Source organism: Fringilla coelebs, assembly GCF_963513975.1.
Source record: "Fringilla coelebs genome assembly, chromosome: 34".
NCBI classification, from domain to species: domain Eukaryota; kingdom Metazoa; phylum Chordata; class Aves; order Passeriformes; family Fringillidae; genus Fringilla; species Fringilla coelebs.
In genome coordinates, this window is record NC_140060.1 from 27,631 (window position 1) to 50,644 (window position 23,014).

At 58.1% G+C, this 23,014-nt stretch overlaps 1 protein-coding gene across 1 annotated transcript in view; it reads right to left on the reverse strand.

The window, feature by feature from the left end:
• Positions 1-23,014, reverse strand: part of LOC311164648 (chromodomain-helicase-DNA-binding protein 8-like) — a gene marked incomplete at its 3' end in the record, with an annotated part of 60,046 nt that overhangs the window by 26,973 nt on the left and 10,059 nt on the right. Inside the window, exons 4-18 of the mRNA XM_084224178.1 lie at positions 19,395-19,509; positions 18,170-18,376; positions 15,532-15,600; positions 15,355-15,410; positions 12,544-12,661; positions 11,928-12,011; positions 10,121-10,258; positions 9,410-9,490; positions 8,706-8,746; positions 7,239-7,454; positions 6,898-6,943; positions 5,501-5,677; positions 3,996-4,139; positions 1,714-1,902; positions 1,191-1,257 (exon numbers count right to left, since the gene is read on the reverse strand). Coding sequence (XP_084080304.1) covers positions 1,191-1,257; positions 1,714-1,902; positions 3,996-4,139; positions 5,501-5,677; positions 6,898-6,943; positions 7,239-7,454; positions 8,706-8,746; positions 9,410-9,490; positions 10,121-10,258; positions 11,928-12,011; positions 12,544-12,661; positions 15,355-15,410; positions 15,532-15,600; positions 18,170-18,376; positions 19,395-19,509 — 1,748 coding nt within the window. The remainder of the gene's footprint in view (positions 1-1,190; positions 1,258-1,713; positions 1,903-3,995; positions 4,140-5,500; positions 5,678-6,897; positions 6,944-7,238; positions 7,455-8,705; positions 8,747-9,409; positions 9,491-10,120; positions 10,259-11,927; positions 12,012-12,543; positions 12,662-15,354; positions 15,411-15,531; positions 15,601-18,169; positions 18,377-19,394; positions 19,510-23,014) is intronic.

A 23,014-nucleotide genomic window follows, 5' to 3' on the forward strand; every position in this document is an offset into this window, starting at 1 on the left:
AGGTGTGTCTGTGACCACCAGGTGTGCCGCAGATGTGTCTGTGTAGGCCCAAGTGTGCTCCAAGGTGTGCCCAGGTGTGCTCCAGGTGTGCCCAGGTGTGTCTGTGACCACCAGGTGTGCCCCAGGTGTGTCTGTGACCACCAGGTGTGCCCAGGTGTATCTGTGTAGGCCCAAGTGTACTCCAAGGTGTGCCCAGGTGCGATCACAGGTGTGCCCAGGTGTGTCTGTGTGCGCCCAGGTGTGGCAGGCGTGCCCCAAAGTGTGTCTGCATGTACCCACGTGTGCTCCAGGTGTGCCAAGGTGTGTCTGTATGTCCCCAGGTGTGCCCAGGTGTATCTGTACGTACTCAGGTGTGTCCCCAAGTGTACCCACGTGTACCTGTATGTAACCAGGTGTGCTCCAGGTGTACCTGTATGTACCCAGGTGTACCCAGGTGTGCCCAGGTGTGTCCCCAGGTGTGCCCAAATGCATCAAGGTGTGCCCAAGTATATCTGTATGTATCCAGATGTGCCCAGGTGTGTCCCCAGGTGTACCCAGGTGTGCCCAGGTGTGTCCCCAGGTGTATCCAGGTGTCCCCAGGTGCGCCCAGGCGCGCCCAGGCGCGCTCACCGTTGATGAGGTAGGGGTGGTTGCAGCACTTGCGCAGCTCCATCATGGTGTTGAGCAGGTTGGGCACGTTGCCGTGCCCCGCCCCCCTGGCCAGGTAGGCGAAGTTGCGCTCCAGGATGGCGCGGGGCGTGCCCAGGTGTGATCACAGGTGTGCCCCAGGTGTGTCTGTATGTACCCAAGTGCACTCCAGGTGTGTCAAGGTGTATCTGTATGTATCCAGGTGTGCTCCAGCTGTGTCGAAGTGTGTCTGTATGGAACCAGGTGTGCCCCCAGGTGTTCCCAGGTGTACCTGTATGTATCCTGGCGTGCTCCAGATGTACCCAGGTGTATCAAGGTGTGCCCAGGTGTATCTGTATGTACCCGGGTGCGCCCAGGTGTGCTCCAGGTGTGTCAGGGTGTACCCAGGTGTACCTGTCCATGCCCAGATGTGCCCCCAGATGTGCCCAGGTGTATCTGCATGAACCCACGTGTTTCCCCAGATGTCCCCAGGTGTATCTGTATGTAATGAGATGTGCTCCAGAAGTGTCAAGGTGTGCCCAGGTGTGTCTGTATGCCCCCCAGGTGTGCCCAGGTGCGCTCACCGTTGATGAGGTAGGGGTGGTTGCAGCACTTGCGCAGCTCCATCATGGTGTTGAGCAGGTTGGGCACGTTGCCGTGCCCCGCCCCCCTGGCCAGGTAGGCGAAGTTCCTCTCCAGGATGGCGCGGGGCGTGCCCAGGTGTGTCTGTGTGTGCCCAGGTGTGCCCCAGGTGTGTCAAGGTGCGCCCAGGTGTACCTGTATGTACCCAGGGGTGTCCCGAGATGCACCCAGGTGTGCTCCAGGTGTGTCAAGGTGTGTCTGTATGTCCCCAGGTGTGCCCAGGTGTATCTGTATGTAACTGGGTGCGCTCCCAGGTGTATCCAGGTGTGCCCAGGGGTGTCCCCAGGTGTATCCAGGTGTATCTGTATGTACCCAGGTGCCCCCAAGTGTACCCAGGTGTACCTGTATGTACCCAGGTGTGCCCAGGTGTGTCCCCAGGTGCGCCCAGGTGCGCTCACCGTTGATGAGGTAGGGGTGGTTGCAGCACTTGCGCAGCTCCATCATGGTGTTGAGCAGGTTGGGCACGTTGCCGTGCCCCGCCCCCCTGGCCAGGTAGGCGAAGTTGCGCTCCAGGATGGCGCGGTACAGGCGCTTCTGGGCGTTGGTCAGCTCCACCTCGATGATCGTCTCCTGCTTGGGCGCCAGGTTCTTCTCCACGTCCTCCTTGAGCCGCCGCAGCATCATCGGCTTCAGCAGCGCCTGCAGCTTCTGCACCTGCGCAGGTACAACACACCTGTCGCACCTGGCCGCGGCGGGGGGCAACCCAGGTGTGGCTACGGGGAGCTACGGCCACACCTGTCGCACCTGGGAGGGACTACAGCCACACCTGTCACACCTGGGAGGGACTACAGCCACACCTGTCACACCTGGGAGGGACTACAGCCACACCTGTCACACCTGGGCGAGGTCTGGGGAGGCCCAGGTGTGGCTACGGGGAGCTACGGCCGCACCTGTCGCACCTGGGAGGGACTACAGCCACATCTGTCGTACCTGGCCGGGACGGGGCACGGCCCAGGTGTGGATCTGAGGAGTTACGGCCACACCTGTTAAACCTGGGAGGGACTATGGCCACACCTGTCCCACCTGGGTGGGGCAGGGGTCAACCCAGGTGTGGCTACGGGGAGCTACAGTCACACCTGGCACACCTGGGAGGGACTATAGCCACACCTGTCACGCTTAGGAAGGACTACAGCCACACCTGTCACACCTGGGAGGAACTACAGCCACACCCGACACACCTGGGAGGAACTACAGCCACACCCGACACACCTGGGAAGCACTACAGCCACACCCGACATACCTGGGAGTGTGTATGGCCACACCTGTCATACCTGGGAGGGACTACAGCCACACCCAACACACTTGGGAGGTACTACAGCCACACCTGACACACCTGGGAGGAACTACAGCCACACCCGACACACCTGGGAGGTACTACAGCCACACCCGACACACCTGGGAGTGTCTATGGCCACACCTGACACACCTGGGAGGAACTACAGCCACACCCGACACACCTGGGAGAGACTACAGCCACACCCGACACACCTGGGAGGGATGACAGCCCCACCCGGCACACCTGGGAGGGACTACAGCCACACCCGACACACCTGGGAGGAACTACAGCCACACCCGACACACCTGGGAGAGACTACAGCCACACCCGACACACCTGGGAAGCACTACAGCCACATCCGACACACCTGGAAGGTACTACAGCCACACCCGACATACCTGGGAGTGTGTATGGCCACACCTGTCATACCTGGGAGGGACTACAGCCACACCCGACACACCTGGGAGGTACTACAGCCACACCCGACACACCTGGGAGGAACTACAGCCCCACCCGGCACACCTGGGAGGAACTACAGTCACACCCGACACACCTGGGAGGAACTACAGCCACACCCGACACACCTGGGAGTGTCTATGGCCACACCCGGCACACCTGGGAGGAACTATGGCCACACCCATCATACCTGAGAGTATCTATTGCTACACCTGTCACACCTGGGAGGAACTATGGCCCCACCTGTCGCACCTGAGCAACGTTAAGGAAGTCTCCAACCCGCCCAGGTGTGCCCAGGCGCGTTTTGGCTGTGCCCAGGTGCACCCAGGTGCGCCCAGGTGAGCTCCAATCTCCTCTCTAAGACCCCACAACGACCTCAAACCCCTCCCAAACCCCCCGAGATGCCACGCCCACACGCACCAGGTGTGCCCAGGTGTGCCCAGGTGCACTCAGGTGAGCTCCAATCTCCTCTTTAAGACCCCACAATGACCTCAAACCCCTCCCAAACCCCCCCAGGTGCCACGCCCAGGTCCACCAGGTGAGCCCAGGTGTGCCCAGGTGTGCTCAGGTACTCCAGGTGTGCCCAGGTGTGCTCAGGTGCACTCAGGTGAGCTCCAATCTCCTCTCTACGACCCCGCAATGACATCAAACCCCTCCCAAAGCCCCCCAGGTGCCACACCCAGGTGTGCCCAGGTGTGCCCAGGCGTGCCCAGGTGTGCCCAGATGCACTCAGGTGAGCTCCAATCTCTTCTCTACGACCCCACAGTGACATCAAACCCCTCCCAAACCCCCCCAGGTGCCACGCCCACACACACCAGGTGTGTCCAGGTGCGCCCAGGTACTCCAGGTATGCCCAGGTGTGCTCAGGTGCACTCAGGTGAACTCCAATCACCTCTCTAACACCCCACAATGACCTCAAATCCCTCCCAAACCCCCCCAGGTGCCACGCTCACACACACCAGGTGCGCCCAGGTGCGCCCAGGTGTGCCCAGGTGCGCCCAGGTGCGCCCCTTACCTGCTCCTCGGTCTTCAGGTCGCCGAAGTCCTTGAGGAACTCGGCCTCGGAGGGGAACTGGGAGGGCTCCAGGAAGTGCAGGAGGCTGAAGAGCTCCTCGACCGTGTTCTGCAGAGGTGTGCCCGTCAGCAGCACCTTGTGCTCCTGCAGGTGAGACAGGTGAGGGACAGGTGAGACAAGTGAGACAAGTGAGAGACAGGTAATGGACAGGTAGGACAGGAGACACAGCTTGCAGTGCCGGTTCTTGAGGCGGTGTGTGACCCCAGGTGTACCCCTGTGTAACCCCAGCTGTACCCAGGTGTGTTCCTAGGTGTTCCCAGCTGTACCCAGGTGTGCCCAGGTGTGCCCAGGTGCGCTCTCACCAGGTCCACGTGCTTGAGGCTGTCCAGCAGCTTGCAGTGCCGGTTCTTGAGGCGGTGCGTGACCCCAGGTGTATCCCTGTGTAACCCCAGCTGTACCCAGGTGTGCCCAGGTGTGTGCCCAGGTGTGTGCCCAGGTGTGCCCAGGTGTGTCACCCACCAGGTCCATGTGCTTGAGGCTGTCCAGCAGCTTGCAGTGCCGGTTCTTGAGGCGGTGTGTGACCCCAGGTGTACCCCTGTGTAACCCCAGCTGTACCCAGGTGTGTTCCTAGGTGTTCCCAGCTGTACCCAGGTGTGCCCAGGTGTGCCCAGGTGCGCTCTCACCAGGTCCACGTGCTTGAGGCTGTCCAGCAGCTTGCAGTGCCGGTTCTTGAGGCGGTGTGTGACCCCAGGTGTATCCCTGTGTAACCCCAGCTGTACCCAGGTGTGTTCCTAGGTGTGCCCAGGTGTGTGCCCAGGTGTGCCCAGGTGTGTGCCCAGGTGTGCCCAGGTGTGTCACCCACCAGGTCCATGTGTTTCAGGCTGTCCAGCAGCTTGCAGTGCCGGTTCTTGAGGCGGTGTGTGACCCCAGGTGTATCCCTGTGTAACCCCAGCTGTACCCAGGTGTACCCAGGTGTTCCCAGCTGTACCCAGGTGTGCCCAGGTGTGCCCAGGTGCGCTCTCACCAGGTCCATGTGTTTGAGGCTGTCCAGCAGCTTGCAGTGCCGGTTCTTGAGGCAGTGCGTGACCTCAGGTGTATCCCTAACCATACCCAGGTGTGCCCAGGTGTGTTCCCAGGTGTGCCCAGGTGTGCCCAGGTGCGCTCTCACCAGGTCCATGTGCTTGAGGCTGTCCAGCAGCTTGCAGTGCCGGTTCTTGAGGCGGTGTGTGACCCCAGGTGTATCCCTGTGTAACCCCAGCTGTACCCATGTAACCCCAGCTGTTCCCAGGTGTACCCAGGTGTGTGCCCAGGTGTGCCCAGGTGCGCTCTCACCAGGTCCATGTGCTTGAGGCTGTCCAGCAGCTTGCAGTGCCGGTTCTTGAGGCGGTGTGTGACCCCAGGTGTATCCCTGTGTAACCCCAGCTGTACCCATGTAACCCCAGCTGTACCCAGGTGTACCCAGGTGTGCCCAGGTGTGCCCAGGTGTGCCCAGGTGTGTCACCCACCAGGTCCATGTGTTTGAGGCTGTCCAGCAGCTTGCAGTGCCGGTTCTTGAGGCGGTGCGCCTCGTCGATGACCACGCAGCGCCACTGCACCTCGCGCAGCTCGGGGCAGTCCGACAGGATCATCTCGAAGGTGGTGATCAGCGCGTCGAACTTGTACGCACCTGGGATCAGCCGCCCCTGCAGGTGAGACAGGTGGGACAGGTGTGTTACGGGGGGGGCACAGGTGAGCTCACCTGGCTGCACCTCGGGGCAGTCCCACAGGATCATCTCGAACGTCGTGATCAGCGCGTCGAACATGTACGCACCTGGGATCAGCCACCCCTGCAGGTGCAACAGGTGAGACAGGTGAGCTCACCTGGCTGCCATACAAGCCAGGTGAGCTCTGCTGGGTCACCTGCCAGGCTGCTGTGGTGCGCACAGGTGTGTAAGGTGTGCCACTGACCCCGTACAGGTGCGTTACAGGTATGTACAGGTGTGTACAGGTGAGACAAGTGAGCTCACCTGGCTGCCATACAAGGGCCTCTCGTACTGCTGGGTCACCTACCGGGCTGTGGTGGTGTGCACAGGTGTGTGAGGTGCACCACTGACCCCGCACAGGTGTGTTACAGGTGTGTACAGGTGTGTACAGGTGTGCACAAGTGAGGCAGGTGAGCTCACCTGGCTGCCATTTGAGGGTGTTTCGTGCTGCTGAGTCACCTGCCAGGCTGCTGTGGTGTGCACAGGTGCGTGAGGTGCGCCACTAACCCCGTACAGGTGTGTACAGGTGTGTACAGGTGAGACAGGTGAGGCAGGTGAGCTCACCTGGCTGCCATTTGAGGGTGTTTCGTGCTGCTAAGTCACCTGCCAGGCTGCTCTGGTGTGCACAGGTGTGTACATGTGTGTATAGGTGTGTAGGGTGTGCCACTGACCCTGTACAGGTGTGCCCAGGTGCGGCCAGGTGAGCTCACCTTGGCGTCCTTGCAGTACATCTCGTACTGCTGGATCATCTGCCATGGCCAGGCTGCCGTGGTGTGCACAGGTGTGCACAGGTGTGTCACTAACCCCACACAGGTGTGTTACAGGTGCCCAGGTGAGCTCACCTTGGCGTCCTTGCAGTACATCTCGTACTGCTGGATCATCTGCCATGGCCAGGCTGCCGTGGTGTGCACAGGTGTGCACAGGTGCGTCAGGGATCCCACACAGGTGTACCCAGGTGTGTTACAGGTGTGTACAGGCACACAGGTGTGCCCAGGTGAGCTCACCTTGGCGTCCTTGCAGTACATCTCGTGCTGCTGGATCATCTGCCGGCTGGCCAGGCTGCCGTGGTGTGCCCAGGTGTGCACAGGTGTGCACAGGTGTGTCACTGACCCCACACAGGTGTGTTACAGGTGTGCCCAGGTGCGCCCAGGTGAGCTCACCTTGGCGTCCTTGCAGTACATCTCGTACTGCTGGATCATCTGCCGGCTGGCCAGGCTGCCGTGGTGTGCCCAGGTGTGCCCAGGTGTGCACAGGTGTGTCACTAACCCCACACAGGTGTGTTACAGGTGTGTTACAGGTGCCCAGGTGAGCTCACCTTGGCGTCCTTGCAGTACATTTCGTACTGCTGGATCATCTGCCGGCTGGCCAGGCTGCCGTGGTGTGCACAGGTGTGTGTACAGGTGTGCACAGGTGTGTTACTGACCCCACACAGGTGTGTTACAGGTGTGCCCAGGTGTGCCCAGGTGAGCTCACCTTGGCGTCCTTGCAGTACATCTCGTACTGCTGGATCATCTGCCGGCTGGCCAGGCTGCCGTGGTACACGATGGTGTTCAGGTGCGTCCAGGTGCCGAACTCGCGCTCCCAGTTGGCGATGGTGGAGAGCGGCGCGATCACCAGGTAAGGGCCGCGCACACCTGCGCCGTGCACCTCCTGCAGGAAGGCGATCGACTGGATCGTCTTGCCCAGCCCCATCTCGTCCGCCAGGATGCAGTTCTGCCTGCGGGACAGGTGAGCGACAGGTGAGACACACCTGGCGCAGGTAACATACACCTATGGTACACCTGAGGTACACCTGAGGGACAGGGGTGGGTCTTGCCCAGCCCCATCTCGTCCGCCAGGATGCAGTTCTGCCTGCGGGACAGGTGAGGGACAGGTGAGGGACAGGTGAGACACACCTGGCACAGGTAACATACACCTACGGTACACCTGGGATACACCTGAGGGACAGGGGTGGGTCTTGCCCAGCCCCATCTCGTCCGCCAGGATGCAGTTCTGCCTGCGGGACAGGTGAGGGACAGGTGAGACACACCTGGCACAGGTAACATACACCTATGGTACACCTGGGGAACACTTGGGATACACCTGAGGGACAGGGGTGGGCCTTGCCCAGCCCATCTCGTCCGCCAGGATGCAGTTCTGCCTGCGGGACAGGTGAGGGACAGGTGAGACACACCTGGCACAGGTAACACACACCTATGGTACACCTGAACTACACCTGGGATACACCTAAAGGACAGGGGTGGGTCTTGCCCAGCCCCATCTCGTCCGCCAGGATGCAGTTCTGCCTGCGGGACACGTGAGCGACAGGTGAGACACACCTAGCACAGGTAACCTACACCTGAGGTACACCTCGGGCAGGTAAGGTAAACCTGGGACAGGTAACGCACTGCCAGGATACACCTGGGACAAGTAAGGTACACCTAGAATACATCTAAGATGGGTAACCTACACCTGGGATACACCTGGGGCAGGTAACCTACACCTGAGGTACATCACATGTACCTGGGATACACCTGGGGCAGGTAAGGTACACCTGGGATACACCTGGGGCAGGTAACCTACACCTGAGGAACATCTGGGGCAGGTCACATGTACCTGGGATACACCTGGGACAGGTAAGGTACACCTGGGATACACCTGGGACAGGTATCAGGTACTTAAGATACACCTGGGACAGGTAATCTACACTTGAGGTACACCTGGAACAGGTAACACGTACCTGGGCTACACCTGGAACAAGTAATCTACACCTAACATAAATGAAACACACCTGGGATACACCTGGGACAGGTAAGGTACACCTGAGATACACCTGGGACAGGCAAGGTACAGCTGGGACACTCCTGGGACAGGTAATGTGTAGCTAGGATACACCTGGGGTAGATAATGCACCCTCACCTGTTCCAGCCGTTCCCAGGCTGTTCCCCAGGTGTGTTTACCTGTCCCAGGTGTGCCCAGGTGAGCTCACCTGTTGTACCAGTTGAAGAGCAGCCAGTTCACGCCCTCCAGCTGGTACTGCCGCACAGGTGTGCTCACCTGTCCCAGCCATTTCTCCCTTTCCCAGCCGTTCCCAGGTGTGTTTACCTGTGCACAGGTGTGCCCAGGTGTGCCCAGGTGAGCTCACCTGTTGTACCAGTTGAAGAGCAGCCAGTTCACCCCCTCCAGCTGGTACTGCCGCACAGGTGTGCTCACCTGTCCCAGCCATTTCTCCCTTTCCCAGCCATTCCACAGGTGTGTTTACCTGTCCCAGGTGTGTTTACCTGTCCCAGGTGTGTTTACCTGTGCCCAGGTGTGCCCAGGTGAGCTCACCTGTTGTACCAGTTGAAGAGCAGCCAGTTGACCCCCTCCAGCTGGTACTGCCGCACAGGTGTGCTCACCTGTCCCAGCCATTCCCCAGCCCCTCAGCCGTTCCCAGGTGTGTTTACCTGTCCCAGGTGTGTTTACCTGTCTCAGGTGAGCTCACCTGTTGTACCAGTTGAAGAGCAGCCAGTTCACCCCCTCCAGCTGGTACTGCCGCACAGGTGTGCTCACCTGTCCCAGCCATTTCTCCCTTTCCCAGCCGTTCCCAGCCATTCCCAGCTGTTCCCAGGTGTGTGCCCAGGTGTGCCCAGGTGTGCCCAGGTGAGCTCACCTGTTGTACCAGTTGAAGAGCAGCCAGTTCACCCCCTCCAGCTGGTACTCCCTCAGCACGTTGTGGTTCTTGTACTCGTGCGACGCCTCCAGCTTCTTCCAGGCGCCGGCCTGGGGGCGGGGCTGCACAGGTGAGGCACAGGTGAGGCACAGGTGAGGCAAATACAGGTGAGATAAATCGTACAGGTGAGATAAATCGTACAGGTGAGAGAAATCGTACAGGTGAGGCACAGGTGAGGCAAATACAGGTGAGATAAATCGTACAGGTGAGAGAAATCGTACAGGTGAGGCACAGGTGAGGCAAATACAGGTGAGATAAATCATACAAGTGAGATAAATCATAAAGGTGAGGCACAGATAAAATACAGGTGAGATAAATCGCACAGGTGAGATAAATCATACAGGTGAGGCACAGGTAAGGCACAGGTGAAGCACAGATAAAATACAGGTGAGATAAATCATACAGGTGAGGCACAGGTGAGGTAAATCATACAGGTGAGCTGCAGGTGAGGCACAGGTGAGATACAGGTGAGGGACAGGTGAGACATCGGTGAGCCAGGTAAGACACAGGTGAGCCAGGTGAGTGACAGGTGAGATACAGGTGGGTGACAGGTGAGCCAGATGGGACAGCTTGAGGGGCAGAGCTCACCTCTACGGGGTGTGGCTCACCTGTACAGGGGCGTGTCTCACCTGCACAGGGGCGGGGCTCACCTGCGCGTGGGCGTGTCTCACCTGTACGTGGGCGTGTCTCACCTGTCTCTTGAGCTCGGGGTGCCGCGCCTGGATCCGTTTGAACTCGGCGATTTTGGCCTCGTCCACGTCCTCCTGCAGCTCCCAGGTGCTGTCCTCGTACGGCAGCGAGCACCACTTGACCAGGTAATACACCACGGGCTAGGGAGAGCACACCTGGGCAGGTGAGTCACACCTGGACAGGTAACTGACAGGTGACACCCCCTGCAGCTCCCAGGTGCTGTCCTCGTACAGCAGAGAGCACCACTTGACCAGGTAATACACCACAGGCTGGGCAGGTAACACACACCTGGTCAGGTGAGGCACACCTGGACAGGTAACTGACACCTGGATACACCCAGGTGGGTGACTGACCCCACACCTGGGCAGGTAACTCACACCCAGATACACCTGGGCAGGTCAGTCACACCTGGACAGGTAACTGACACCTGGGGCAAGTGAGTCACACCTGGATACACCTGGGTGGGTGACTGACCCCACACCTGGACACAACTCACACCTGGACAGGTGACTGACCCCACACCTGGACACATAACTGACCCCACACCTGGGGTGGGTAACTCACACCTGGACACACCTGGGCAGGTGAGTCACACCTGGGCAGGTAACTGACCCCACACCTGGATGAGTAACTCACACCTGGACAGGTAACTCACACCCAGCTATACCTGGGCAGGTGACTGACCCCTCACCTGGGCAGGTGAGTTACACCTGAATGGGTAACTCACACCTGGACACACCTGGGCTGGTGACCGACCCCTCACCTGGGCAGGTAACTCACACCTGGATACACCTGGGCAGGTGTATCCCCATTTTTCCCCCAGCTTTTAGTTTCAAAGCCCCCAAAATCCCCGTTTTTTCCCCAATTTCCATCCCAAACCCCAAAATCCCCATTTTTTCCCCCCAATTTCGATTCCAAACCCCCAAAATCCCCGTTTTTCCCCCAATTTCGATCCCAAACCCCAAAATCCCCGTTTTTTCCCCCAATTTCCATTTCTAACCCCCAAAATCTCCATTTTTTCCCCCAATTTTGATCCCTGACCCCCAAAATCCCCGTTTTCCCCCCCAATTTCATTCCAAACCCCCCAAAATCCCCGTTTTTTCCCCCAATTTTCATTCCTAACCCCCAAAATCTCCATTTTTTCCCCAATTTTGATCCCTAACCCCCAAAATCTTCGTTTTTCCCCCCAATTTCCATCCCTGACCCCAAAATCCCCGTTTTTTCCCCCCAATTTCGATCCCAAACCCCAAAATCTCCGTTTTTTTCCCCCATTTTGGGTTTAAAACCCCCAAAATCTCCGGTTTTTCCCCCATTTTGGGTTTAAAACCCCCAAAATCCCCGTTTTTTCCCCCCAATTTCGATCCCAAACCCCAAAATCTCCGTTTTTTTCCCCCATTTTGGGTTTAAAACCCCCAAAATCTCCGTTTTTTCCCCCATTTTGGGTTTAAAACCCCCAAAATCTCCGTTTTTTCCCCCAATTTGGATTTCAAACCCCCAAAATCCCCATTTTTTCCCCCAATTTCGATCCCAAACCCCAAAATCTCCGTTTTTCCCCCAATTTCGATCCCAAACCCCAAAATCTCCGTTTTTTCCCCCATTTTGGGTTTAAAACCCCCAAAATCCCCGTTTTTCCCCCCAATTTCCATCCCAAACCCCAAAATCTCCATTTTTTCCCCCCAATTTCCATCCCAAACCCCAAAATCTCCGTTTTTCCCCCAATTTCCATCCCAAACCCCCAAAATCTCCGTTTTTTTCCCCAATTTCGATCCCAGACCCCAAAATCCCCGTTTTTTCCCCCATTTTTCCCACCTCGCCGTTGTCCTTGTCCACGCTGTGCGACTCGTCCAGGATCCGATCCACCTCCACGTAGTCGGGGTTGAACGGCTCCTCGTCCTGCCAGCAGCACCCAAAATCCCCAAATTTCACCCCAAATTCTCCTTCTCCTCCCCCTCCCCAAAATCCCCCACAAAATCCCCAAAATTCCCCCCAAAATTCCTCCCAAAATTCCCCCCAAAAATCACAATTTTCCCCCCCAAAATCCCCAATTTTCCCCCCAAAAATCCCATTTTTTTTCCCCCCAAAACCTCATTTTTCCACCCCAAAAACTCAGATTTCCCCCCCTTAAAAATTTCTTTTTCCTCCCCCAAAAATCCTCATTTTTCCCGAAAAAATCCCCAATTTTCTCCCCAAAATCCCCAATTTTTTCCCCCCAAAACCTCCAATTTTTTTCCCCAAAACCTGGATTTCTTCCCCAAAAAAGCCTCATTTTTTTCCCCCCAAAACCTGGATTTTTTACTTCCAAAAACTCCAATTTTTCCCCCAAAACCCTCATTTTTCCCCCAAAGACACCCTGGTCAAAAAAACCCCAATTTTTCCCCCCAGAAAACACCATTTTTTCCCCCAAAATTCCAATTCTGCCCCAAACCTCGTGGAAGAAATGCCGCATTTGGTTCATCTTGGTCTTGAAGCGTTTCAGCTTCTGGTGGATCCTCTTGTCCTTCTCCAGCTGCGCGATCGTCGCCCACTCGCAGTGCAGGTACGAGCTGGGGGCGGGGCCAGTCAGGGCCACGCCCCCCTGACCCAACAGCCAATGGGAGGGGCCAGCCCAGAATGCCCAATAAACCACCCCAAAATGACCCAAAATGGCCCAAAATCAACCCAGCTCCAGCGTCGCCCACTAGCAGTGCAGGTACGAGATGGGGGCGGGGCCAGTCAGAGCCACGCCCACTTCCCAGGACAGCCAATGGGAGGGGCTGTCCCAGAGTGCCCAAAAACTGCCCCAAAACTGCCCCAAAACCACCCAAAAATGACCCAAAATGGCTCCAGCATCGCCCACTCACAGTGCAGCTATGAGCTGGGGGCGGGGCCAGTCAGGGCCACGCCCCCCGACCGGACAGCCAATGGGCAGAGCCGTCCCAGACCGCCCAATAAACCACCCCAAAATGCCCCAAAATGTCCAAACGCGGCTCCAGCATCGCCCACTCAGAGTGAAGGTACGAGCTGGGGCGGGGCCAATCAGGGCCACGCCCCCTTCTCGGGACAGCCAATGGGAGGGGCCATCCCAGACTGCCCAATAAACCACCCCAAAATGGCCCAAAATGCCCAAAATCAACCCAGCTCCAGCGTCGCCCACTAGCAGTGCAGGTACGAGATGGGGGCGGGGCCAGTCAGAGCCACGCCCACTTCCCAGGACAGCCAATGGGAGGGGCTGTCCCAGAGTGCCCAAAAACTGCCCCAAAACTGCCCCAAAACCACCCAAAAATGACCCAAAATGGCTCCAGCATCGCCCACTCACAGTGCAGCTATGAGCTGGGGGCGGGGCCAGTCAGGGCCACGCCCCCCGACCCAACAGCCAATGGGCAGAGCCGTCCCAGACCGCCCAATAAACCACCCCAAAATGGCCCAAAAAGCCCCAAAATCAACCCAGCTCCAGCATCGCCCACTCGCAGTGCAGGTACGAGCTGGGGGCGGGGCCAATCAGGGCCACACCCCCTTCTCGGGATAGCCAATGGGAGAGGCTGTCCCAGAGTGCCCAATAAACCACCCCAAAACCACCCAAAAAGGGCCCAAAATGGCTCCAGCGTCACCCACTCGCAGTGCAGGTATGAGCTGGGGGCGGAGCCTGTCAGGGCCACGCCCACTTCCCGGGACAGCCAATGGGAGGGGCCGTCCCAGAGTGCCCAATAAACCACCCCAAAATGACCCAAAACCACCCAAAAATGGCCCAAAATGGCTCCAGCGTCGCCCACTCGCAGTGCAGGTACGAGCTGGGGGCGGGGCCAATCAGGGCCACGCCCCCTTCTCGGGACAGCCAATGGGCAGGGCCAGCCCAGAATGCCCAATAAACCACCCCAAAATGGCCCAAAACCACCCAAAAATGACCCCAAAGTGACCCCGAGTGACCCCAAACTGACCATTAATGGCCCCAAACTGACCCCAAAGTGACCCCAGTGACCCCAACTGACCATTAATGGCCCCAAAGTGACCCCAAAGTGACCCCAACAGGCCCCAAGTGACCCCGAATGACCCCAAAGTGACCCCCAATGTCCCCGAGTGACCCCAAAGAGTGACCCCAAGCAGTGACCCCAAATGACCCAGAGTGACCCCAAGCAGTGCCCAGAGTGACCGCAGTGGCCAGAGTGACCAGAGTGACCCCAAAGAGTGACCAGAGTGACCCCAAGCAGTGACCAGAGTGACCCCAAGCAGTGACCCCAAATGACCAGAGTGACCCTAAGTGACCCCAAATGACCCTGAGTGACCCCAAAGAGTGACCAGAGTGACCCCAAGCAGTGCCCGCAGTGCCCGCAGTGACCCCAAGCAGTGACCAGAGTGACCAGAGTGACCCCAAGCAGTGACCAGAGTGACCCCAAGCAGTGACCAGAGTGACCCCAAGCAGTGACCCCAAATGACCCAGAGTGACCCCAAGCAGTGACCAGAGTGACCCCCAAAGAGTGACCAGAGTGACCCCAAGCAGTGACCCCAAATGACCAGAGTGACCCCAAGCAGTGACCAGAGTGACCAGAGTGACCCCAAAGAGTGACCGCAGTGACCCCAAGCAGTGACCACAGTGCCCGCAGTGACCCCAAGTGACCGCAGTGACCGCAGTGACCCCAAGTGACCGCAGTGACCCCAAGCAGTGACCGCAGTGACCGCAGTGACCAGAGTGACCCCAAGCAGTGACCCCAAGCAGTGACCCCAAGCAGTGCCCGCAGTGCCCCCAGAGTGACCAAAGTGACCCCAGAGTGACCCCAAATGACCAGAGTGACCCCAAGCAGTGACCCCGAGTGACCGCAGTGACCAGAGTGACCCCAAGCAGTGACCAGAGTGACCCCAAACTGACTGTGAGTGACCAGAGTGACCCCAGAGTGACCAGAGTGACCAGAGTGACCGCAGTGCCCGCAGTGACTGCAGTGACCCCCAATGACCCTGAGTGACCCCAAGCAGTGCCCGCAGTGACCCCCAATGACCCCGAGTGACCCCACAGAGTGACCGCAGTGACCGCAGTGACCCCAAATGACCAGAGTGACCCCAAGCAGTGACCCCGAGTGACCCCACAGAGTGACCGCAGTGACCCCCAATGACCCCGAGTGACCCCACAGAGTGACTGCAGTGACCCCAAGCAGCGCCCGCAGTGCCCGCAGTGACCCCCAATGACCCCAAGTGACCCCAGAGTGACCAGAGTGACCGCAGTGACCCCACAGAGTGCCCCCAGCCGTGCCCTCTGCCCGGCACTCACTAGTTCTTGTACTTGACGAAGAACTCCTCGGCCTCCACCACCTGTCCCGAGGGCAGCTGAGAACCAGGAGGAGGAAGAGGAGGGTGAGGAGGAGGAGGGTGAGGAGGAAGGCCTGGCGGGTCCCGGCCCCGCCCCTCCGGCCGCCCTCCGGCCACTGACCGCTCGCTGACCACTCACCTCCTTCTTGACCACGCGCATGGACAGCACCTTGTCCACGATGGCCGCGTCCTCCTCGCTCGGGTTCTCCTGGGGAGGAGGAGGAGGGTGAGGAAGGGCAGGGAGGAGGAGGAGGAAGGTGAGGAAGGGCAGTGGGGAGGAGGAGGAGGGTGAGGAAGGGCAGGGGATGGGAGGAAGGGCAGGGGATGGGGATGAAGGGCAGGGAATGGAGGAGGAGGAGGGTGAGGAAGGGCAGGGAGGAGGAGGAGGGTGAGGAAGGGCAGGGAGGAGGAGGAGGAGGGTGAGGAAGGGCAGGGGGGAGGAGGAGGAGGGTGAGGAAGGGCAGGGAGGAGGAGGAGGAGGAGAGTGAGGAAGGGCAGGGATGGGAGGAAGGGCAGGGGATGGGGAGGAGGAGGAGGAGGAGGGTGAGGAAGGGCAGGGGATGGGAGGAAGGGCAGGGGATGGAGGAGGAGGAGGGTGAGGAAGGGCAGGGGATGGGAGGAAGGGCAGGGGATGGGAGGAAGGGCAGGGGATGGAGGAGGAGGAGGGTGAGGAAGGGCAGGGGATGAGGAGGAGGAGGGTGAGGAAGGGCAGGGGATGGGAGGAAGGGCAGGGGATGGAGGAGGAGGAGGGTGAGGAAGGGCAGGGGATGAAGAGGAGGAGGAGGGTGAGGAAGGGCAGGGGATGAGGAGGAGGAGGAGGGTGAGGAAGGGCAGGGGCGGGAGGAAGGGCAGGGGATGAGGAGGAGGAGGGTGAGGGTGATGATGAAGGTGAGGATGATGAAGGTGATGAAGAGGAAGGCCCCTCACCACGAAGAACTGCATGGAGGGCAGTGATGAAGATGAGGAAGGTGAGGATGAGGATGGGGATGAGGATGATGTTGATGAAGGTGATGAAGGCTGCTCACCACAAAGAACTGCATGGAGTGCAGGGCGGTGATGAAGATGAGGAAGGTGAGGATGATGAGGGTGAGGATGATGAGGATGATGATGATGAAGGCCCCTCACCACAAAGAACTGCATGGAGGGCAGTGATGAAGGTGAGGATGATGGGGATGGGGATGAGGATGAGGATGATGAGGAAGATGGGGATGATGAAGGTGAGGATGAGGAGGGTGATGAAGGCCGCTCACCACGAAGAACTGCATGGAGGGCAGGGCAGTGATGAAGATGGGGAAGGTGAGGATGAGGGTGGGGATGATGGGGATGATGAAGGTGAGGATGATGAGGGTGAGGATGATGATGATGAAGGCCCCTCACCACAAAGAACTGCATGGAGGGCAGGGCGGTGATGAAGATGGGGAAGGTGAGGATGAAGAAGGGGATGAGGATGAAGGTGAGGATGATGAAGGTGAGGATGATGATGATGAAGGTGATGAAGAGGATGATGATGATGATGAAGGCCGCTCACCACGAAGAACTGCATGGAGGGCAGGGCGGTGAGGAAGGTGAGGATGGGGATGGGGATGATGAAGGTGAGGATGATGAAGATGATGATGAAGATGAGGGTGATGAAGGCCCCTCACCACGAAGAACTGCATGGAGGGCAGGGCGGTGATGAAGATGGGGAAGGTGAGGATGGGGATGGGGATGAGGATGAAGGTGAGGATGGGGATGATGAAGGTGAGGATGATGAAGGTGATGAAGGCTGCTCACCACGAAGAACTGCATGGAGGGCAGGGCGGTGATGAAGATGGGGAAGGTGAGGATGGGGATGGGGATGATGAAGGTGAGGATGAGGATGATGATGAAGATGATGATGATGAAGGTGAGGATGATGATGATGAAGGCTGCTCACCACGAAGAACTGCATGGAGGGCAGGGCGGTGAGGAAGGTGAGGATGGGGATGAGGATGATGATGAAGATGATGATGAAGATGAGGATGAGGAGGGTGATGAAGGCCGCTCACCACGAAGAACTGCATGGAGGGCAGGGCGGTGATGAAGATGGGGAAGGTGAGGATGGGGATGGGGATGAGGATGAAGGTGAGGATGGGGATGATGAAGGTGAGGATGATGAAGGTGATGAAGGCTGCTCACCACGAAGAACTGCATGGAGGGCAGGGCAGTGATGAAGATGGGGAAGGTGAGGATGAGGATGGGGATGGGGATGAGGATGATGATGATGATGATGATGATGATGATGAAGGCCCCTCACCACGAAGAACTGCATGGAGGGCAGGGCGGTGATGAAGATGGGGATGATGGGGATGGGGATGAGGATGAAGGTGAGGGTGAGGATGAAGGTGATGATGATGATGAAGGTGATGAAGGCCGCTCACCACAAAGAACTGCATGGAGGGCAGGGCGGTGATGAAGATGGGGAAGGTGAGGAGGATGGGGATGGGGATGATGAAGGTGAGGATGATGAAGGTGATGAAGGCCGCTCACCACGAAGAACTGCATGGAGGGCAGTTCTGTGATGAAGATGGGGAAGGTGAGGATGATGGGGATGATGAAGGTGGGGATGATGAGGGTGAGGATGATGATGATGAAGGCCCCTCACCACGAAGAACTGCATGGAGGGCAGGGCGGTGAGGAAGGTGAGGATGGGGATGGGGATGATGAAGGTGAGGATGAGGATGAGGATGATGATGAAGGTGAGGATGATGATGATGATGATGATGATGATGATGATGAAGGTGATGAAGGCCGCTCACCACAAAGAACTGCATGGAGGGCAGGGCGCTGCTGTCGCCCCCCTCGGGCTCGGCGGGCGGCGCGGGCGGCGCCGGCGGCTCCGGGGCCGCGTCCGGCCGGGCCGGGCCCGTCACGTCCAGCTCCTCCTCCTCCTCCTCGTCCGTCAGCCGGATGTCCAGGTCCTCCGTGTACTTCTTGCGCTTCACCTGGCGGTTCGACCGGCGCTTCTGCAGGTGAGACAGGTGGGACAGGTGAGATACAGGTGAGACACAGACAGACAGACAGGTGAGAGATGGATAGAACAGGTGGGACACAGCTGATGTCCAGGTCCTCCGTGTACTTCTTCCGCTTCACCTGCCGGTTGGAACAGCGCTTCTGCAGGTGAGACACAGGTGGGACAGGTGAGATACAGGTGAGAGACAGGTGAGATACAGGTGAGATATGGACAGACAGACAGAACAGGTGAGACACAGCTGATGTCCAGGTCCTCCGTGTACTTCTTGCGCTTCACCTGGTGGTTTGACCGACGCTTCTGCAGGGACAGGTGAGATACAGGTGAGACAGGTGAGACAGGTGAGAGAGGGATGGACAGACAGGTGAGACATGGATAGAACAGCCGATGTCCAGGTCCTCCGTGTACTTCTTCCGCTTCACCTGGCGGTTGGAACGGTGCTTCTGCAGGTGAGACACAGGTGAGACAGCTGAGAAAGGGATGGACAGATGGACAGACAGACAGACAGGTGGGACATGGATAGAACAGGTGAGACACAGCTGATGTCCAGGTCCTCCGTGTACTTCTCACGCTTCACCTGCCGGTTCAAGTGGAGCTTCTGCAGGTGAGACACGTGAGATAGAGATGGACAGATGGACAGACAGATGGACAGACAGGTGAGAGACGGACAGGTGAGATACAGACAGACAGATGGACAGACAGACAGATGGACAGGTGGGACACAGCTGATGTCCAGATCCTCCGTGTACTTCTCACGCTTCACCTGCCGGTTCAAGTGGGGCTTCTGCAGGTGGGGGGCAATGGGACAGGTGAGACACAGGTGAGACAGGGACAGAGAGATGGACAGGTGAGAGATGGGGACACACCCAGCCAGGTGAGATACGCTTCAGGTGGGACGTGCCCAGGTGGGACACGCCCAGGTGAGCTTGCACATCCAGGTGAGACACGCTCAGGTGAGACACGCCCAGGTGCCCCCGCCCCCCAGGTGGCCCCGCCCACCCCCAGGTGCCCACCTGGACGCTGGCGTCGTCGTCGTGGCGCGGGGACGGCGCCGGCAGCGCCTCCGAGTCCGAATTGTCCGAGCTGGCGTTGCGCTTGCGCTTCTTCCCCACCACCGGCGTGATGGTGCTGCGGACAGAGTGACCACTGAGTGACCACTGACCACTGACTGACCACTGACAGACTGACCAGTGAGTGACCACCCCCAGCCCCTCCCAGTCCGAGCTGGCGTTGCGCTTGCGCTTCTTCCCCACCACCGGCGTGATGGTGCTGCGGACAGAGTGACCAACTGACCACTGAGAGAGTGACCACTGACCACTGACTGACCACTGACCACTGACTGACCAGTGAGTGACCACTGACCAGTGAGTGACCACGCCCAGCCCCTCCCAGCCCGAGCTGGCGTTGCGCTTGCGCTTCTTCCCCACCACCGGCGTGATGGTGCTGCGGACAGAGTGACCACTGAGTGACCAGTGAGTGACCACTGACCACTGACTGACCACTGACAGCACTGACCAGTGACTGCACTGACCACTGACCCTTCTGACCACTGACCACACTGACCACTGACTGACCACTGAGAGAGTGACCACACTGACCACTGACTGCACTGACCACTGACAGCACTGACCACTGACCACACTGACCACTGTGGACAGGCGTCCACCACAACCACAGGTACCACACCAAGTGACCACTGAGGCCAAGATTCGCTGACCAGCACAGCCAAGGTTGGGTGACCACCAAGACCACGATGGACACCGAGCCTCGATGACCACCAAGACCACGCTGACCACCAACCTCTGATGACCACCAGCACAACTGACCACAATGGACACCAACCTCTGATGACCACCAGGACCACAATGGACACTGAGCCTCGATGACCACCAAGCCCAAACTTTGATGACCACCAGCACCACAACTGACCACACTGGACACCAAGCTCTGATGACCACCAACACCACGATGGACACCAAGCCTTGATGACCACCAAGCCCAAACTTTGATGACCACCAAGACTGAGGCTGACCACACTGGACACCAAGCCTTGATGACCACCACCACCACGATGACCACCCAGCTCCGATGACCACCACCACCACGATGGACACCAAGCCTTGATGACCACCAACACCACGATGGACACCAAGCCTTGATGACCACCAAGACCATGATGGACACCAAGCTCTGATGACCACCAACACCACGATGACCACCCAGCTCCGATGACCACCAACACCACGATGGACACCAACCTCTGATGACCACCAAGAGCACGATAGACACCAAGCCTTGGTGACCACGATGGACACCAAGCTCTGATGGCCACCAAGCTCTGATGGCCACCAACACCACCACTGACCACACTGGACACCAAGCCTCGATGACCACGATGGACACCAAGCTCTGATGACCACCAAGCTCTGATGGCCACCAACACCACCACTGACCACACTGGACACCAAGCCTTGATGACCACCGAGACCACGATGGAAACCAACCTCTGATGACCACCAAGCTCTGATGACCACCAACCTCTGATGACCACCAAGCTCTGATGACCACCCAGCTCTGATGACCACCAAGCTTTGATGACCACCAAGCTTTGATGACCACCCAGCCCAAACTTTGATGATCACCAAGACCAAGGCTGACCACAACGGACACCAACCTCTGATGACCACCAAGACCACAATGGACACCAAGGTCTGATGACCACCAACACCATGACGGACACCAAGCCTTGATGACCACCAAAACCCTGGGTGACCACAATGGACACCAAGCTCTGATGACCACCAAGACTGCAATGGACACCAAGCTCTGATGACCACCAAGCTCTGATGACCACCAACACCCTGGGTGACCACAAAGGACACCAAGCCTTCATGACCACCAACACCACAACTGACCACACTGGACACCAAGCTCTGATGACCACCAAGCCTCGATGACCACCAACACCACAACTGACCACGATGGACACCAAACCTCAACGACCACCAAGACCATGATGGACACCAAGCTCTGATAACCACCAACACCACAATGGACACTAAGCCTCGATGACCACCCAGCTCCGATGACCACCAAGCTCTGATGACCACCAACACCATGATGGACACCAAGCCTCAACGACCACCAAGGCCATGATGGACACCAAGCTCTGATGACCACCAGCACCACAACTGACCACATTGGACACCAAGCTCTGATGACCACCAACACCACGATGGACACCAACCTCTGATGACCACCAAGACCACGATGACCACCAAGCTCCGATGACCACCACCACCACGATGGACACCAAGCTCTGATGACCACCAAGCCTTGATGACCACCAACACCACGATGACCACCAAGCCTCGATGACCACCAACACCATGATGGACACCAAGCCTTGATGACCACCAAAACCCTGGGTGACCACAATGGACACCAGGCTCCGATGACCACCAAGACCGTGATGGACACCAAGCCTTGATAACCACCAAGCTCTGATGACCACCACCACCACGATGGACACCGAGCCTCGATGACCACCAACACCACGATGGACACCAAGCCTTGATGACCACCAAGACCACACTGACCACCAAGCTCTGATGACCACCAACACCACGATGGACACCAAGCCTCGATGACCACCAAGACCACGATGGACACCAAGCTCTGATGACCACCAAGACCATGATGGACACCAAGCCTCAATGACCATCAAGACCAAGGCTGACCACAATGGACACCAGGCTCCGATGACCACCAAGACCATGATGGACACCAAGATCTGATGGCCACCCAGCTCTGATGACCACCAACCCCACAATGACCACCAAGCCTTGATGACCACCAACACCACGATGGACACCAAACTCTGAAGACCATCAAGCCCAAACTTTGATGACCACCAACACCACAACTGACCATGATGGACACCAAGCTCTGATGACCACCAAAGTTAACCCTGATGGACACCAAGCCTCGATGACCACCAACACCACGATGGACACCAACCTCTGATGACAAGACTGCGATGGACACCAAGGTCTGATGACCACCAAGACCACAATGGACACCAACCTTGATGACCACCAAGGTTAACCCTGATGGACACCAAGCCTTGATGACCACCAACACCCTGGGTGACCACAAAGGACACCAAGCTCTGATGACCACCAAGACTGCGATGGACACCAAGTTCTGATGACCACCAACACCCTGGGTGACCACAAAGGACACCAGGCTCCGATGACCACCAAGACCGTGATGGACACCAAGCCTTGACAACCACCAAGCTCTGATGACCACCAACACCACAATGGACATCAAGCTTTGATGACCACTGAGACCATGATGGACACCAAGCTCTGATGACCACCAACACCACGATGGACACCACGCCTTGATGACCACCAAGACCATGATGGACACCAAGCTCTGATGACCACCAAGGTTAACCCTGACGGACACCAAGCTCTGATGACCACCAACACCACGATGGACACCAAGCCTTGATGACCACCAAGACCACAATGACCACCAAGCTCTGATGACCACCCACACCACGATGACCACCCAGCCCTGATGACCACCAACACCACGATGGACACCAACCCTTGATGACCAC